We start from the raw sequence: 19,686 nt of genomic DNA, 5'->3' as shown, positions 1-19,686 counted from the left end.
TTGACTTCTCTCAAAAACTACCCTCCCGAATCTGAAATTTTAGTTTCAATGGGTGGAAAATGTTAAAAAGTTCCACGCATAAGCAATTTTGCCCAAAGTTTTTTTACACAAAAAGTTCTGATCCTTGGAAAAGTCAAATTTCTGATTTTTTAAACCATTTTCGTGAAACTTCTTTCTCTCTCGAAGAAAACTAGCCGCCTCAATCTGAGACTTTGGGCTCAATGGATAGAACAGGTTGTCGAAAACTCCCCTGCATTAGCGGCTACGCACTTTTTTACACCAAAAATTATGGCCCTCGGAAAAGTCAATTTTTTGTTTTTTTTTCTAACGTCTTTGTAAACTTTTTGACTTACCTCGAGATCTACGACCCCAAATCTGAAACTTTGGTTTCATTGTGTAGAACGGCTTGTGAGAAACTCCCTTCAAAAGCGGTTACCCCCAATTTTTTAACCATAAAGTTATGACCCTCGGAAAAGTCAACTTTCGAATTTCTAATTTTTTTTTGATACTTTTTGACCTTCGAAAACTGTTCTCCCGAATCTGAGCTATTGGTATCACTGTGTAGAACGGGCTGTGGCAGGCTCCCCTACATTAACAGTTTAGCCCAATTTTTGACACAAAAATTTATGACCCTCGTAAAAGTCAAGTTTTCAAATTTTTGACCGTTTTTTGAAATTTGTCTTCAAAACTACCTTCCCTAATCTGAGAAATTAGTTCCAATGGGTAGAACTTGTTTTGGAAAGCTCCGCTGCTGAAACCTTTATATCCAATTTTTTTCTACACAAATAGGTATGACCCTCGGAAAAGTCACGGTTTTGATTTCTTTTCCGTTTTTTGGATAGTTTTGACTTCTCGAAAACAACTCAATCTGATATCAAGGGTTTTATCAAGGCAACAGGTTGTGAGAAGTCTCACTGCACAAGACGCTACGCCTCAAAGTTTGAACAAGAAAAATATTTGTGGGAAAGTTCCAAATCACCAAATTTTTCACTCATTTTGTAACAGAGCAACAACTAAGGATTTAAGAGAAGCCAATTCTTAAATTTTCGAAATAACCTACTTCATCCCGCATCTGTAAATAAAGTCAAAAATTATCAAACATGTACCTCCAGCTTCAGATGGGCCTCTAATGGTGTCGATTTTTAAAAAATTTTTGAGACGATTTGCAAAATTTTTGAACTTCTTGCACAAAAAAAAACAGTTTTCTCGCAAACAACGCAACCCAATTTCGAAAAAGTGGTACCAATGGAAAGTTCGCCCACTGCCCTGTGTGCTTGCATAATTCTGTAGTCTCTCTGTACCTTGACCCACTTTCTACAGACTTCAAAAAAGTGTATGGGGATAATTTGGAGCCAATTTGGAGCCAATCTGAAATTTTAGTTTCAATGGGTGGAAAATGTTAAAAAGTTCCACGCATAAGCAATTTTGCCCAAAGTTTTTTTACACAAAAAGTTCTGATCCTTGGAAAAGTCAAATTTCTGATTTTTTAAACCATTTTCGTGAAACTTCTTTCTCTCTCGAAGAAAACTAGCTGCCTCAATCTGAGACTTTGGGCTCAATGGATAGAACAGGTTGTCGAAAACTCCCCTGCATTAGCGGCTACGCACTTTTTTACACCAAAAATTATGGCCCTCAGAAAAGTCAATTTTTTGTTTTTTTTTCTAACGTTTTTGTAAACTTTTTGACTTACCTCGAGATCTACGACCCCAAATCTGAAACTTTGGTTTCATTGTGTAGAACGGCTTGTGAGAAACTCCCTTCAAAAGCGGTTACCCCCAATTTTTTAACCATAAAGTTATGACCCTCGGAAAAGTCAACTTTCGAATTTCTAATTTTTTTTTGATACTTTTTGACCTTCGAAAACTGTTCTCCCGAATCTGAGCTATTGGTATCACTGTGTAGAACGGGCTGTGGCAGGCTCCCCTACATTAACAGTTTAGCCCAATTTTTTACACAAAAACTTATGACCCTCGTAAAAGTCAAGTTTTCAAATTTTTGACCGTTTTTTGAAATTTGTCTTCAAAACTACCTTCCCTAATCTGAGAAATTAGTTCCAATGGGTAGAACTTGTTTTGGAAAGCTCCGCTGCTGAAACCTTTATATCCAATTTTTTCTACACAAATAGGTATGACCCTCGGAAAAGTCACAGTTTTGATTTCTTTTCCGTTTTTTGGATAATTTTGACTTCTCGAAAACAACTCATTCTGATATCAAGGGTTTTATCAAGGCAACAGGTTGTGAGAAGGCTCACTGCACGAGACGCTACGCCTCAAAGTTTGAACAAGAAAAATATTTGTGGAAAGTTCCAAATCACCAAAATTTTCACTCATTTTGTAACAGAGCAACAACTAAGGATTTAAGAGAAGCCAATTCTTAAATTTTTGAAATAACCTACTTCATCCCGCATCTGTAAATAAAGTCAAAAATTATCAAACATGTACCTCCAGCTTCAGATGGGCCTCTAAAGGTGTCGATTTTAAAAAAAATTTTGAGACGATTTGCAAAATTTTTGAACTTCTTGCACAAAAAAAAAACAGTTTTCTCACAAACAACGCAACCCAATTTCGAAAAAGTGGTACCAATGGAAAGTTCGCCCAATGCCCTGTGTGCTTGCATAATTCTGTAGTCTCTCTGTACCTTGACCCACTTTCTACAGACTTCAAAAAAGTGTATGGGGATAATTTGGAGCCAATCTGAAATTTTAGTTTCAATGGGTGGAAAATGTTAAAAAGTTCCACGCATAAGCAATTTTGCCCAAAGTTTTTTTAAACAAAAAGTTCTGATCCTTGGAAAAGTCAAATTTCTGACTTTTTAAACCATTTTCGTGAAACTTCTTTCTCTCTCGAAGAAAACTAGCCGCCTCAATCTGAGACTTTGGGCTCAATGGATAGAACAGGTTGTCGAAAACTCCCCTGCATTAGCGGCTACGCACTTTTTTACACCAAAAATTATGGCCCTCAGAAAAGTCAATTTTTTGTTTTTTTCTAACTTTTTTGTAAACTTTTTGACTTACCTCGAGATCTACGACCCCAAATCTGAAACTTTGGTTTCATTGTGTAGAACGGCTTGTGAGAAACTCCCTTCAAAAGCGGTTACCCCCAATTTTTTAACCATAAAGTTATGACCCTCGGAAAAGTCAACTTTCGAATTTCTAATTTTTTTTGATACTTTTTGACCTTCGAAAACTGTTCTCCCGAATCTGAGCTATTGGTATCACTGTGTAGAACGGGCTGTGGCAGGCTCCCCTACATTAACAGTTTAGCCCAATTTTTTACACAAAAATTTATGACCCTCGTAAAAGTCAAGTTTTCAAATTTTTGACCGTTTTTTGAAATTTGTCTTCAAAACTACCTTCCCTAATCTGAGAAATTAGTTCCAATGGGTAGAACATGTTTTGGAAAGCTCCGCTGCTGAAACCTTTATATCCAATTTTTTCTACACAAATAGGTATGACCCTCGGAAAAGTCACGGTTTTGATTTCTTTTCCGTTTTTTGGATAATTTTGACTTCTCGAAAACAACTCATTCTGATATCAAGGGTTTTATCAAGGCAACAGGTTGTGAGAAGGCTCACTGCACAAGACGCTACGCCTCAAAGTTTGAACAAGAAAAATATTTGTGGGAAAGTTCCAAATCACCAAAATTTTCACTCATTTTGTAACAGAGCAACAACTAAGGATTTAAGAGAAGCCAATTCTTAAATTTTTGAAATAACCTACTTCATCCCGCATCTGTAAATAAAGTCAAAAATTATCAAACATGTACCTCCAGCTTCAGATTTCAGATGGGCCTCTAATGGTGTCGATTTTAAAAAAATTTTTGAGACGATTTGCAAAATTTGTGAACTTCTTGCACAAAAAAAAACAGTTTTCTCACAAACAACGCAACCCAATTTCGAAAAAGTGGTACCAATGGAAAGTTCGCCCAATGCCCTGTGTGCTTGCATAATTCTGTAGTCTCTCTGTACCTTGACCCACTTTCTACAGACTTCAAAAAGTGTATGGGGATAATTTGGAGCCAATTTGGAGCCAATCTGAAATTTTAGTTTCAATGGGTGGAAAATGTTAAAAAGTTCCACGCATAAGCAATTTTGCCCAAAGTTTTTTTAAACAAAAAGTTCTGATCCTTGGAAAAGTCAAATTTCTGATTTTTTAAACCATTTTCGTGAATCTTCTTTCTCTCTCGAAGAAAACTAGCCGCCTCAATCTGAGACTTTGGGCTCAATGGATAGAACAGGTTGTCGAAAACTCCCCTGCATTAGCGGCTACGCACTTTTTTACACCAAAAATTATGGCCCTCAGAAAAGTCAATTTTTTGTTTTTTTCTAACGTTTTTGTAAACTTTTTGACTTACCTCGAGATCTACGACCCCAAATCTGAAACTTTGGTTTCATTGTGTAGAACGGCTTGTGAGAAACTCCCTTCAAAAGCGGTTACCCCCAATTTTTTAACCATAAAGTTATGACCCTCGGAAAAGTCAACTTTCGAATTTCTAATTTTTTTTTGATACTTTTTGACCTTCGAAAACTGTTCTCCCGAATCTGAGCTATTGGTATCACTGTGTAGAACGGGCTGTGGCAGGCTCCCCTACATTAACAGTTTAGCCCAATTTTTTACACAAAAATTTATGACCCTCGTAAAAGTCAAGTTTTCAAATTTTTGACCGTTTTTTGAAATTTGTCTTCAAAACTACCTTCCCTAATCTGAGAAATTAGTTCCAATGGGTAGAACATGTTTTGGAAAGCTCCGCTGCTGAAACCTTTATATCCAATTTTTTCTACACAAATAGGTATGACCCTCGGAAAAGTCACGGTTTTGATTTCTTTTCCGTTTTTTGGATAATTTTGACTTCTCGAAAACAACTCATTCTGATATCAAGGGTTTTATCAAGGCAACAGGTTGTGAGAAGGCTCACTGCACAAGACGCTACGCCTCAAAGTTTGAACAAGAAAAATATTTGTGGGAAAGTTCCAAATCACCAAATTTTTCACTCATTTTGTAACAGAGCAACAACTAAGGATTTAAGAGAAGCCAATTCTTAAATTTTCGAAATAACCTACTTCATCCCGCATCTGTAAATAAAGTCAAAAATTATCAAACATGTACCTCCAGCTTCAGATGGGCCTCTAATGGTGTCGATTTTTAAAAAATTTTTGAGACGATTTGCAAAATTTTTGAACTTCTTGCACAAAAAAAAAACAGTTTTCTCACAAACAACGCAACCCAATTTCGAAAAAGTGGTACCAATGGAAAGTTCGCCCACTGCCCTGTGTGCTTGCATAATTCTGTAGTCTCTCTGTACCTTGACTCACTTTCTACAGAATTCAAAAAAGTGTATGGGGGTAATTTGGAGCCAATTTTTTGGACTTCTTAAATTTTCTCGAAAATTACCTTCCCAAATCTGAATTTTTTTGGGTCCAATAGAAAGAACAGGTTATGATTAGTTCTCCTGGATGAGCGACTACGCCTAATTTTTTTTTCAAAAACTTATGGCCCTCTGACTTTTTGACTTCTCTGGAAAACTTATCTCCCGAATCTGAAATTTTCGTTTCAATGGGTGGAAAATGTTAAAAAGCTCCACGCATAAGCAGTTTTGCCCAAAATTTTTTTACACAAAAAGTTATGATCCTTGGAAAAGTCAAAATTCTCATTTTTTTCTACCTTGTTTGTGAAACTTCTTTCTTCCTCGAAGAAAACTAGCCGCCTCAATCTGAGACTTTGGGCTCAATGGATAGAACAGGTTGTCGAAAACTCCCCTGCATTAGCGGCTACACACTTTTTTATACACCAAAAGTTATGGCACTCAGAAAAGTCAAATTTTCGTTTTTTTTCTAACGTTTTTGTAAACTTTTTGACTTTCCTCGAGATCTACGACCCCAAATCTGAAACTTTGGTTTCATTGTGTAGAACGGCTTGTGAGAAACTCCCTTCAAAAGCGGTTACCCCCTATTTTTTAACCATAAAGTTATTACCCTCGGAAAAGTCAACTTTCGAATTTTTAATTGTTTTTTGATACTTTTTGACTTTCCTCGAAAACTGTTCTCCCGAATCTGAGCTATTGGTATCATTGTGTAGAACGGGCTATGGCAGGCTCCCCTACATTAACAGTTTAGCCCAACTTTTTACACAAAAATTTATGACCCTCGTAAAAGTCAAGTTTTCAAATTTTTGACCGTTTTTTGAAATTTGTCTTCAAAACTACCTTCCCTAATCTGAGAAATTAGTTCCAATGGGTAGAACTTGTTTTGGAAAGCTCCGCTGCTGAAACCTTTATCTCCAATTTTTTCTACATAAATAGGTATGACCCTCGGAAAAGTCACGGTTTTGATTTCTTTTCCGTTTTTTGGATAATTTTGACTTCTCGAAAACAACTCATTCTGATATCAAGGGTTTTATCAAGGCAACAGGTTGTGAGAAGGCTCACTGCACAAGACGCTACGCCTCAAAGTTTGAACAAGAAAAATATTTCTGGGAAAGTTCCAAATCACCAAAATTTTCACTCATTTTGTAACAGAGCAACAACTAAGGATTTGAGAGAAGCCAATTCTTAAATTTTTGAAATAACCTACTTCATCCCGCATCTGTAAATAAAGTCAAAAATTATCAAACATGTACCTCCAGCTTCAGATGGGCCTCTAATGGTGTCGATTTTTAAAAAAATTTTGAGACGATTTGCAAAATTTTTGAACTTCTTGCACAAAAAAAAACAGTTTTCTCACAAACAACGCCACCCAATTTCGAAAAAGTGGTACCAATGGAAAGTTCGCCCACTGCCCTGTGTGCTTGCATAATTCTGTAGTCTCTCTTTACCTTGACCCACTTTCTACAGACTTCAAAAAAGTGTATGGGGGTAATTTGGAGCCAATTTTTTGGACTTCTTAAATTTTCTCGAAAATTACCTTCCCAAATCTGAGTTTTTTTGGGTCCAATAGAAAGAACAGGTTATGATTAGTTCTCCTGTATGAGCGACTACGCCTAATTTTTTTTTCAAAAACTTATGGCCCTCTGACTTTTTGACTTCTCTGGAAAACTTATCTCCCGAATCTGAAATTTTCGTTTCAATGGGTGGAAAATGTTAAAAAGCTCCACGCATAAGCAGTTTTGCCCAAAATTTTTTTACACAAAAAGTTATGATCCTTGGAAAAGTCAAAATTCTCATTTTTTTCTACCTTGTTTGTGAAACTTCTTTCTTCCTCGAAGAAAACTAGCCGCCTCAATCTGAGACTTTGGGCTCAATGGATAGAACAGGTTGTCGAAAACTCCCCTGCATTAGCGGCTACACACTTTTTTATACACCAAAAGTTATGGCACTCAGAAAAGTCAAATTTTCGTTTTTTTTCTAACGTTTTTGTGAACTTTTTGACTTTCCTCGAGATCTACGACCCCAAATCTGAAACTTTGGTTTCATTGTGTAGAACGGCTTGTGAGAAACTCCCTTCAAAAGCGGTTACCCCCTATTTTTTAACCATAAAGTTATTACCCTCGGAAAAGTCAACTTTCGAATTTTTAATTGTTTTTTGATACTTTTTGATTTTCCTCGAAAACTGTTCTCCCAAATCTGAGCTATTGGTATCATTGTGTAGAACGGGCTGTGGCAGGCTCCCCTACATTAACGGTTTAGCCCAATTTTTTACACAAAAAAATTTATGACCCTCGTAAAAGTCAAGTTTTCAAATTTTTGACCGTTTTTTGAAATTTTTCTTCAAAACTACCTTCTCTAATCTGAGAAATTAGTTCCAGTGGGTAGAGCTTGTTTTGGAAAGCTCCGCTGCTGAAACATTTATTTCCAATTTTTTCTACACAAACAGGTATGACCCTCGGAAAAGTCAAGGTTTTGATTTCTTGTCCGTTTTTTGGATAATTTTGACTTCTCGAAAACAACTCAATCTGATATCAAGGGTTTTTATCAAGGTAACAGGTTGTGAGAAGACTCACTGCACAAGATGCTACGCCTCAAAGTTTGAACAAAAAAAAAATATTTCTGGGAAAGTTCCAAATCACCAAAATTTTCACTCATTTTGTAACAGAGCAACAACTAAGGATTTGAGAGAAGCCAATTTTTAAATTTTTGAAATAACCTACTTCATCCCGCATCTGTAAACAATTTCATAAATTATCAAAAATGTACCTCCAGTTTCAGATGGGCCTCTAATGGTGTCAATTTTTAAAACTTTTCGCACAAAAAAAAAACAGTTTTCTCACAAACAACGCAACCCAATTTCGAAAAAGTGGTACCAATGGAAAGTTCGCCCACTACCCTGTGTGCTTGCATAATTGTGTAGTCTCTCTTTACCTTGACCCTCTTTCTACAGATTTCAAAAAAGTGTATGGGGATAATTTTGAGCCAGTTTTTTGGACTTCTTAAATTTTCTCGAAAATTACCTTCCCAAATCCTGAGTTTTTTTGGGTCCAATAGAAAGAACAGGTTATGATTAGTTCTCCTAGATGAGCGGCTACGCCTTTTTTTCAAAAATTTATGGCCCTCCAACTTTTTGACTTCTCTCGAAAACTACCCTCCCGAATCTGAAATTTTGGTTTCAAGGAGTGGAAAATGTTAAAAAGCTCTACTCAAAAAGTTATGACCCTCGGAGAAGTCAAGGTTTCGATTTCTTGTCCGTTTTTAAACTTTTTGACCTCTCGAAAACAACTCAATCTGATATCAAGGGTTTAACCAAGGCACGCCTCCGAGCTACGCCTCCGAGTTCGAACAGAAAGTTTTTCAGGAATAATTCAAAATTATTCCAAATTACAAAAAATTTCACTCATTTTTTTAATAGAGGAACAACTAATAATTTGGGTGAATTCTAAATTTTTTTAACTAACCGACCTTATCCCGCTTCAGTACAAGAAATTCAAATATTATCAAACAGGTACCTCCAGCAGCGGGTCTAGTGGCGTCGGGTTTTTTAAATTTTGTTCAGGCGCTTTGCAGAAATTTTCTCACACAAAAACTGTTTTCTCAAAAACCACTCAATTCAGCTTCGAAAAAGTGGTACCAATAGAAAGTCCGCCCCCTAACCGGTGTGGCTGCATAATTCTCTAGTCTCTCTTCACCTTGCCCCTCTTTCTACAGCCTTCCAAAAACTATGTGGGTGGAATTTTGGCCCATTTTTTTGGATATCTTAAGTTTTCTGGAAGAGTACCCTCCCAAGTCTGAGTTTTTGGGTCCAATAGGCAGAACAGATTATGATAAGCTCACATGGATGAGCGGCTACATCTAATTGTTTTTTTTTCTTCAAAAAGTTATGACCCTCAAAAAAGTCAAGTTTTTGATTGTTTGACGGTTTTTTCAAATTTTTTTTACTTTTCTCGAAAACTACCCTCTCGAATCTGAGAATTTGGTTTCAATGGGTGGAAAGGGTTGTGAAAAGCTCCTCTGCATAAGTTTTCTTTGCTCCTTCTTCAGCGTCATGCTGTTTTATTCTTAAACTTCTTGGATCGCAAGTGGTGCGAAGCTCAGCTTTGCCTCACTGTAATAATTTGCATGAGCTTAAAATAAAAATATCTTTCGAAGAAGCAAAACGTGCATGCTTTTTCTTTATCTTGTTTGTAATTTTAGTACGTTTTTCGTAGTGCTGGTGGTTTTTTTGTAATGAGTTTTTTAACCCACGTTTTCTTAAAAACATTTATCTTTTTCTTAGCCGCAAAATTACTGAAAGCAATCATCACAAACTTCATAACTTTTGCCAATTTTTTATTCATATCCCCAATTGATTCAACATCTTTACAGAATTGCGAAAGTCGAAACAAGATTTGACATTGTTGTCATTATTTGTAAATTTTGAAAACCCATGATTCAATTAAAATCGTTTTGGGATGGCAATCCACAAAGATGTTTCAATTGGAAGTCCGGAATGATGCTGATTGCTGATTCAAGAGTCATTGTCTGGATATGCAATAGCGAATAGATGTTCTGCTTGAAGCTTTTATCCTAGTCTTAGCGCTGTTAGTGATACAAAAACCAAATGATTCAATAGTTTTGTATTCCCTTTGTTTTTGCTATCATGCACAAAATGGAAATTAAAATCACCAACTTAAATGGATCATTGCGAGCGTGAAATTTGTTTGTCTAGAGGCTTTCGCATCGCTCAGAAGAAAAATTCACGTTAAGACTTTGTGTTTTATTAGCAACAGTTTTTACCTGGCTAAAATTGTTGTTTCGGTTTTTGCTGACTCAATCTGGCTTCATAATTCAGTTCTTGAGATTCATTTCTTACGGCAATATTTGAATAGACTGGTGAAAAGTATGACTCAACATCATCGTTATCGGTCAGCCAGGTTTCACAGAGCGCAATTACAATTATTTTCACCTTTAAACTTTCTGTTAAACAAGTTAAATTGGCGTGATGGCATCATCATAAAGACTGCACGTTCAAAGATTTTATGCATCCTTTGCTTAAGCTTGCGATTAGCAAGCGTTATCAAATCGGAATGTAGACTTTTTCCGGGTTAACAACTAGTTTAACAAAATCAGTTGAATCGCTTATAATGCTGCTATCACTTATGATGCTGATGCTGCTTTGCTGAATTTCTCAGTTTCATGAAAATTCAAATTTAATTACTGGGTTTGTACTTGTTTTCAGGGCAGTTTTAGGGGGTCTTGAAACTTTCAAGTTTTTCACAAAATCAGTTTTTTTTTCGGCTTAACTGTATGCTCAAAGATTGTCGGAATTGTTTCCGCTTCATAAGTTTTTTTTATTTGCGTTTGTGAATTTGAAAGGTCTTGATTAGCATCTTTGCCTTGTTCCAGTTTGATAAAAAACGGGTATTTTAAAAAAGTATGAGATTGATTTTTTCTAGCTTACTTCTTTTGAGACGCTTTTGAAAATTTTATCACTTTTCGCAAAAAATTTAGTTTTATTTTCTCAAAAGTTTTTCTACCGATTTTCAAAAAGGGATATCGATAGAAAGACCGTCTTCATTCTTGTGTGCCTGCATACTCCGCTGATTCCTTTTCGCTTTATCCCTTTGTCTACAGCCTTCGAAATAGTCTCTTGGGGGAATATTTGACCGATTTTTTTTGTCATTTTCTCAGGAAATAATCAACCAAAGCTCACACAGTGGTTTCAAGCAATAGAACGGACTTGAAAAGTTCTCCTTCACAAGCAGCTATGACCAAACTTTTTTATGCATAAAACTATGTCCTTCGGAATAGTCATTTTTTTGATTTTTTTTACCTTGTTTTCTTTTTTTTTGTTCTTTTTCACTTTTTTCGAGAACTACCTGCAAAACTTGAGGTTATGGGTTCAACGGAGATAACGGTTAGTGGAGAGCTCCCTTACATTAGCGGCCCTTCACAATTTTCTCACACAAAACGTTATCGTCCTCGGAAACGTCAATTTTTCGAGCGTTTTTTTTCTAAATGTTATGATTTTTACCGAAAAATACCCTCCCATAAGTGAGATTTTGGGTTCCACCCAAAAATGGACTGTATAAAGCTCCTTTGCACACGCGGTTGCCCCCAAAAATTTTTAACACATAAGTTTTTGGCTCCAGGAAAAATCACATTTTTGATTTTTTTTCACCATTCTTTTTTATAACTTTTTGACATTTCTCGAGAACTATCCAGCCAAAATTGGGTTTTTGGGTTCAATCGAAATAACAGATTCGGTGAAGCTCTTTTACATAAGCGGCTACGCACAAATTTTTTAAAACAAAAAGCTATGATTTTCTGAAATGTCAACTTTTTGATTTGTTGACCGGTTTTTGGACTTTTCTCTAATTATTCTTCCAAATCTGATATCATAGGTTAAATTGACACAGCAGCTTGCTGGAGGCTTGCTTTTATAATTTGCTACGCCCAGTTTCTTCTAGAAAAAAGTTATGGCTTTCAAACAATTGAATTCTCAGCTTTAAAATTCCAGGTTTCTCAGAGCGCAATGACAATTAGTTTCATTTTTAAGCTTTTTATTAAACAAATTAAATTGGCGTGATGGTTGATGGTAAAGACTGCATGTTCAAAAATTTTAGGTATCCATTGTTCAAATATCCATCTTTCTTTCTACACGGAGTTCCCCATTTAAAATTTCATATCAAGAAGGAACGGAAAAAGATGTTTGTTTGCTCTTATATAAGCTGAGTAGTCTGTTGGGGCATGTTCATAGATCCTAAAATGAAAAATCAGTTTCAAATTCTCAAAATAAAAAAGATGTCGCGTAAATCCCAAATCTTTTCAATTGGACAACGATTACTTTTAAGCCTACTCTGGATTTAAGGTCGCCAGTGGGCGTGCTACGCAATGAATATTTGGCGTTAGTTATCTTAAAGAGTCGTACCCGGAAATACGCTGCATTTTCCTAGCGCATTGGTCTCTTTTCTGCTGCTGGATTTCATCCTGTTTTAGTTAGCTTAATTCCACACCAATCAGAATTCAATGAGTACAGTTTTGGGAATTTTTTTATTTGGGTCCATTGAACATTGGGACTTACAGGAATTCACCAGCTTGTTTAGCCAACTAAGAGAAATTTGTTGCATGTTCTTGTTAACACACCGTACATCATGCAAAATTGTCCAGGTATCTTTTCAGTTATAGCTTTTGCTTGCTTCCTCAAAACTGACTGCAGTGAACTTCGCTGATATGAAAACAATAGAAAGAATACGTTCGCCTTATTCATCTGGAGATATCTTAAGACGTTTCAGAACAGACTGGATACTCTGAGCGTTGAATTTCTGTTTCCTCTGTTGCTTAATAATGGGGAATGTTCCTTCCAAGGTTTGAATAAGTAAAGTTTTGCTCGATAGCTACGGTGGATTTGAAGTTCACGATTAGTGCATAGAAAAATGATGCCCGTTCATTTTGATAGCAACTCTCTTACGACAATCGATTTAAATTTATCGTTTTCTTCATTGATAATTTTCACGTGACAGTTGAGGCTTCTCGTTCTTAAGCCAATTTCATCAGTTTATTGTTTGATTTTTTATCTACAGGAGCAATACGTTCTTTTAAGGTGATGGCCCTCCCTGTTTTTAAGAGATGTTTTCGTAGAGGCAAGCCGCAATTTTTTGTTATAGATCTCGTTTGTTCCCTCAAAATATAAGGACTTTACCATAAAGGCCGATGGATAATTATATTTTTCGAGGGCGCAAGAAAGTGGCAAGCTTTGAAAATATTAGGTGACATTTTGTATCGCAATTTTTTTAAAGTACAAACTTGAACTCATAGGTAATTCGTTGTTTCGCTGGGAAATTTTATAAATAGACAATCCTTTGATACATACCTTTCTTGTGATCTTACCTTTAGCTGCAACTCCTTCAAGTGATTCAAGTGTTTCTCCAATTGTAGAGTTATAGCATCCTTTTGAATTGGTAAACACGTTGCTCGAATAATAATGTAATATTCAAATCGGTATCTTTTTCAAGGAAATTTGGAATATTTTACCGCATAATTTTTTAATTCGGGAACTGGCAATTATTTCCTCGGGTCTCATTTCCAGTGTTTAAGAGTCGTTGAACGTAGTTCAGACTCTTGTATTGGTCTCATGATTTTTTTCAGCAAAAGTGTAAATTTGCAAAAAACGTGATTGACTGATAGTTTCGAAAGGGTAATTTCATTTTCAGATTTCCCAGCGACATAAAAAATTTACTTTTTGGTCCAGTTTTCTCAAATTGGGTTTACTTTATCAAAAAAATCAATCGTAAATTGTTTTAGAAATCCAAAGAGGCAGGAGCGGATCTAGGATTTTCTTGAGGGGGGGGGGGGGCGGATTTTCAAAAAATGTTAGAAATTTTGTCGATCTTTTTTTTAGGTCGACCAAATGGATTTTCCGAGCTCTCCCAAAGCATTAAAAAGAACTTGTTTCGGTCAAATTTTCTGCGCTGCTGTCAAAATTTTTTTAAAAAAACAGGCCAAAAAAGGCCGTTTTAGGCACTTGCAAAATTTTGACCAAAAATAGCGCTTTTTCGGCGCGCGCTGCCCCCTCAAAATTAGTTATTGGCGCCAAGGCGCTTTTAGAAAAATTTTCGGGTCTATCACCAAATATGGATTTCTCAAAATAGTACAAAGAGGGGGACCCTTTGGGTCGGGGGGGGGGGGGTATGGATTCGAATCCCTGAGGGGGGCGTCCGCCGCTGCAAAGAGCTTTAAAAGAGCTTTTTCTTTGCAAGTCGCTGTCAGTGTTTTTTTCTGTTTAGTTGCCTTCATTGACTCTTTTCCAATATCTGTTGGCTAAGTTTGTAGCTATAACTTAGTTATTTGTGGAGCGGTTTTATTAAACGAAGAATTTAGTTCTCCGATGAGAAAAGAGCAACGCACTTTTAGATTTTGTTAGCATGCCAGAAATCTTTTGCAAGTGAGTCATAGCTTAAGGAATGTTGGTTATATGCGCTCTTCTTGTCAGTCTAAATAATAAACCTCGGGTAGGCCTCCAGGTTGGTTGACTAAAAAATACTAGTCATGTTGGGAAAAATTTGTTGGTATCTTCCAATCTTAAAATGTTAATTGTATCTACAGTTATTTTCAATTTGATTCAAAACATGAGACTTTTTTTGGAAATTCTAGCAGCTCGATTTTTGTATATACCATTTTTGTTGCTGAGATTGTCTTGATTTTGAAATATTCAACGATATTTTTCAGTTTTTAATTTGTTTGTGGTTCTATCATGTCTGCCTTTGAAGAAGACGATGCCTTAGATGAAGAACTGATGCGTGCTTTTGCGTCTTACGAAGATGAAAACCCTGATCATATTCAATCTGTTGAGAGCAATTCTCTCTCTCAAAACCAAAATGAGCCTCCAAGTTTTGAATCCGACGACGAACCATTGATAGAGCTCAATGAAAATACGCCTTCGCACAAAGCTACGACCAGTCCTAGAGACCAGCCGGCGAGCTCAAAACCAGATCTAGCGAAGCAAAAATTGGAGGAGAAAAAAGCAAGGGTTCTGGCTAACATTCGTAAGCAGGAGAGCCAAGGTTCCTCACAGTTCTCGGATAAGTTCTCAGGACCGAAGTATTACGACGTGCATTCACATTTCACTCTTGGAAACCCAAAAATCCCCCAAGATGAACTGAAAGTGAAGATGAGCGGCAAACAGAACATTAGGCTGAGTGCACTCAAGGACAAAATCAGGAGCCATGCTTTATCCGATATCAACTATGTGGTGTTTGGTGTCATATCTAAAAGGTAATTTAATTGGTTATGACATCCGTCAGAACTCTGGTACGTTAGTTGATGTAGATTTTCAGTTCGTTTAAGAATTTTCTGTTCGTTTAACTAGCCGTAGCTTAGTGAGATGTCGAGAATGGTGTAAATGACCTCGCTCATGCGTTTATAACTTTTTAAAAAGGTTCCATCTAATGGCTACTTTTTGGAAGTTGCTCGCTGTAAAGTGTGTTAACAGGCGTCAATTGCCTTACACATGTTAACAAAATACAGCAGATTTTATCGCTTCTTCAAGATTTTACCCGAGATTGTAATTCTGAAAGTCGGCACTTCGCCAAATATCTTAAGGCGAACGTGCACTTTTATATCCCTTCAACAAATCAAATTATTTCAAAAATTTGGGCTAATTTATTTTTTGTCTGAACACCTCATTGAGAAAGTTAACGCGTACTATTAGACACGCATGCTTGTCACTCCCCCTCTGCGAGTATATCAGGACAGTTACGAACCAAATTTATGTCTCATTTAACGAACCAAATATTGTGTCTCAGTACTTGTTCAGTCCCCTGCGACTTGCGAATAACGTGAATGAAAATATGAGCTCGGTGTGTGTTTTATCCAGCCAATTTTCGGCTCTTTTCCAGTTCCCCCCCTTTCAAAATACCGAGTTTTATCTCTGTTTTACGTGTTATTACGGCTAAATGCGTAATGTTACGCTGTAAAGTATGAAGAACAAATCTGTTCAGAATTGTCGATTTGTTCACCACGCCAAATTTCATTGCATTATGACATCGTTAAATAGACTTTTCAAATTTGAATTTGAAAGGGGGGGGGGGGGGGGGGGGGAACTGGAAAAGAGCCCAATTTTCAACTAGTCATATTTTGTACAGAATTCTTTCTACCATCTGAAGATGCTGGTGTCCTGGGCTCAAAATAAAAATATATATATTTTTAAAATTGCGATCGTTTTTCCTTACAACGTGGGGTTCGAAAATTGCTACAGTGGTCAATTTGTGAAGAGCGATATAACGCGTCTTTGAAACGAACAAGGGAGTCGGAACATTCAGGGCGTTGCCTTGATTCGAGTAGTCTTTTTTTTCGGTTTGTTACCCTGGGTATTGCAACCATGGCAATAGACTTTTTTTTCCAGTGAACTTAGGTCAATTTAGAAGCAATGGTAAACTTGCTCAAGGATTTGAATGTTAATACACCTACCATCATTTAGGTTAGTTAGTAATTAGATGGAGTTCGTTTCAGGCAGTCAGTCTGTTTTTCAAATAAATTTTTTGAAAGAGTTCAAATTTTCGGATTCGTAATTTTTGACCCAGTTTTCGTCGGTTCATTTTCAGTTTTTTTAAATGCTACTTATCTGCTACTTATTTAAATGCTACTTTATATTATATGGTGAAGTTTTTTTGCTAAAATTCCAAAATGTGGTTTTTTTTGATCTAAACAGTTTTTACTATAATTGAAACTTCTGTAATTTGTAAATTTACTCTAAGTCTGATTTTGAATAATTTCATTTTGTTCTTTTTCGTTTTTTTTGCATTAAAGGTGAGTAGCTTCTAATTTAGCGGCTTAGCCGACTTATTTTTAATTTTTAATGACAACAGTTTTGTTTTCAGCGCAACGGGTCGGCTCGAGCTTTTTCGCTTTAGTTGGCGCTCGGTTTGAAATTCCTGATAATTTTTACGGATGTTTATCAAGATCATCCAATGCAAACATGAAGTTTTTGTAATTGTAGTTCTTCGAATTTTCATGTTACTTTTTAAGTAGTTTTTCCAAACTTGCTTCAAAAAATCGACTCTCGTCTCTTTTTTTATTCGCTATGTTGTAAAGCAATGTTTTTGAGGCTTCGCCTCCGCGTTCAATTATTTCAAGAGCTAGGCAACTTGTGCTTGCGAATTATAAGACCAATGATTGTAATATGGTTCTTGATGAAGTATGAGGATTTGGTTACATGACAAAAATTCCACTAGCTTAGTATCTCAGATCACAGTTAGTGATGACAGAATTAATGCAAAATCTAAAGCTTTTATTTACACGCATGCTATCAGTATATTAATTCCTAAATTTAATTTTTTAAATTTGTTGGTCTGATATTTGCGTTGTTCATAGATAGCGCTAACCTGATAGCACTTTGATAATATACTTTGCTCATAAGTCGTATGATATTTTTCATGGCATGGGGTCTTCTAGCATGGTTGATTTTAGTACGTAGGATGTTTTGGAATTGCTATCTTCTAGGTACCAGCCGAAGCAAGGGAACAATGGCAGGTCCTGGTGCACTTTCCTAGTGTCTGATCTCCAGTACTGCTCTCTAAGACTGACTGTGTTCCATGGAGACCACGTGCATCTCTACAGGGAGGGAGAAGGTATGATAGATTGAATAAAAATTTTGAACGTTTTTATTAGTCACTGTTGATCTTGCGAGAGCTTGACAGACAGTTGTAAATTATGTTCTGCTCTTTTATTACGTTCCGACCGAGGGAAATTTGTGGAAAAGTTCACATTTTTTTATGTTAGGACGGCGGTGTAGTAAGCAAACTTGTAGCAAATTTCAGGAAAGGTTTCAATGTACGGAAAATCAGATGCCGTACCTAATCATCGCACAAGGACGAGCAGTATCCCAAATTTGAAAAAAAACGCCGGAAACGCAGTGGACGACTTCTCTCGGATGTTATTTTTGAAACCTGTTCGATCAATCCCTCTAAAGAGAACCTCTAAAGATTTCTATTGAACTTTTTTGAAGATTTTTTGCAGCAAATGTATCTGTGATCGGAATACTGCGCTAATTGCACACCAACTGACGTTTCTTTTATTGTTTGAGCGTTAAATTTGGTTCGCTACTTCATAAATACCTTTCATTATATTTGAGAGCTCACGTCAGACTTGAATTCATAATTCATCTGTGTCAATGTGTGAGCAGCTTGTACAGTGCTGACTTAAATTAACCGGACTAAACGAACAAATTTGAAATTTCAAACGCGTTTCTAGCAAATTGGGTTAAGATTAGACAAAAAGTGAAGAGAACAAAAGTTGCTTAGAGTTTCACAAAAATTAATACGATGCAATTTGTCAACCATAAGACATGCATAAACCTGTACAAAAGAAAATATTTTTGCTTGATAGTCAATAAATGTGATTTTTACCATATAAAACTCATAATCTTTGGTTAGAAACAAACTTTAAACAATTTGTGCAATTTTTTTTCGAGATTTAACCCTTTAAGGTTGGGCTTCTTTTGATATAATTTTCTCATCAATTAACAAAGTATTTTCAGCGTAATTCTTGATTAATTAAAAAAAGCCAAAATGATCCATTTTGGGCTAAATGTCTGTTTGAGAATTTCGGAGAATAAAGTTAATCAAATTAACCCAAATTGAGAAAAATGCGTTTGAAAGTTCAAGTTTTGTCCGGATAATTTAAATCTCACTGTATTGTAAAGAAGGGAGCGAATGTTGTTTAAATTTGAGTCAAGCCGAGATCATCCCCACGCAAAACAAGACTGCTCGTATCAGGCGAAGCCTTTTAAGGTCTATGGACCCGTAATAACATAATTAAATTAAATGAAATAAAATAAGATGATTTTTTATTTCGAGATTTTTTGTGAAAATCATCTCCCCACACGCCATATGAAGTACAAAGTGATAGATTTCGCTCCTACTAACAAGATTATGGCAACTAAGTTTCCTTCAACCAATTTGGAATGATTTCTAAGACGGATTAAATCTCCGCTTACGCGTTAATAGCGCAAAATATATCGCGTTAATTGCCCTAATTTGTCTGAAGAAAAAACTCACCCCGAGCACAAATGTTTCGTTACCATTCGTTAACTTTCGGGAACAATAATCCCAGATAGAAAATTGCCTACAATCATCCCGGTCATAATCTTCCAAAGCTTAGTCAAAATCATCCTAAGAATTTACAGCTTAATTATACAACCGCATTGCTGTCAAAATCGGTCGACATTCAAAGATTAAAGCAAAAATCAAAGCCTTGGTCATATGCAACTTTTTGTTCCGACTTTCGTAAAAACAGCAACAGAATATTTGTGTTCTGGGTGGGTTTTTTCTGCAGACAATTTTCGACTTTTTAACTAGCCATTTTGACGTAATTTTTAAATTTCATTCAAAAAGTACTGTTGTCCTGAGCTTGAAAAGATATTTCACCTGTGATTTTTTGTAAAGTTATGCGGGTTTAAAGATTTTTATTTTGGCCAAGTTGGGACAGTTGACGCGCAATATATTTTGCGCTATAAACGGAGATTTAATCCGTCTTAGAAATCGTTCCAAATTGGTTAAAGGAAGCTTATTTGCCATAATTGATTCGGAGCGAAATTTATCACTTTGTACTTTACTTGGCATCGAGGGGGGGGGGGGGGGGGGTGTACGATTCTTTAAAAAAAAATCTCAAATTTTGAAAAAAAAATTGGTTCATTCAATTTTTTTACATTTAGTTTTTTTTTGTGTTATTACCGCTCAATAAACTGATGCGAGCAGTCTGGTCAATTCTTTGATTTACTTTGAAAGTTTTTAATTGTGCCGCCTTTGGAACTGTTTAATCTATTTAGTCATTTTTCAATTTTTTA

General features: G+C 36.1%; 1 protein-coding gene across 1 annotated transcript in view; it reads left to right on the top strand.

The window, feature by feature from the left end:
• Positions 1–19,686, top strand: part of LOC134852036 (protein MCM10 homolog) — a 65,887-nt gene that overhangs the window by 33,201 nt on the left and 13,000 nt on the right. The window contains exons 2-3 of the mRNA XM_063868315.1: positions 14,571–15,116; positions 17,343–17,470. Coding sequence (XP_063724385.1) covers positions 14,596–15,116; positions 17,343–17,470 — 649 coding nt within the window. The 5' untranslated portion in view covers positions 14,571–14,595. The remainder of the gene's footprint in view (positions 1–14,570; positions 15,117–17,342; positions 17,471–19,686) is intronic.

This window comes from Symsagittifera roscoffensis, chromosome 7, assembly GCF_963678635.1.
Source record: "Symsagittifera roscoffensis chromosome 7, txSymRosc1.1, whole genome shotgun sequence".
Lineage (NCBI taxonomy): Eukaryota > Metazoa > Xenacoelomorpha > Acoela > Convolutidae > Symsagittifera > Symsagittifera roscoffensis.
Note: the sequence above shows the minus strand (reverse complement) of the source record. Positions and strands in the feature narration are given on the sequence as shown.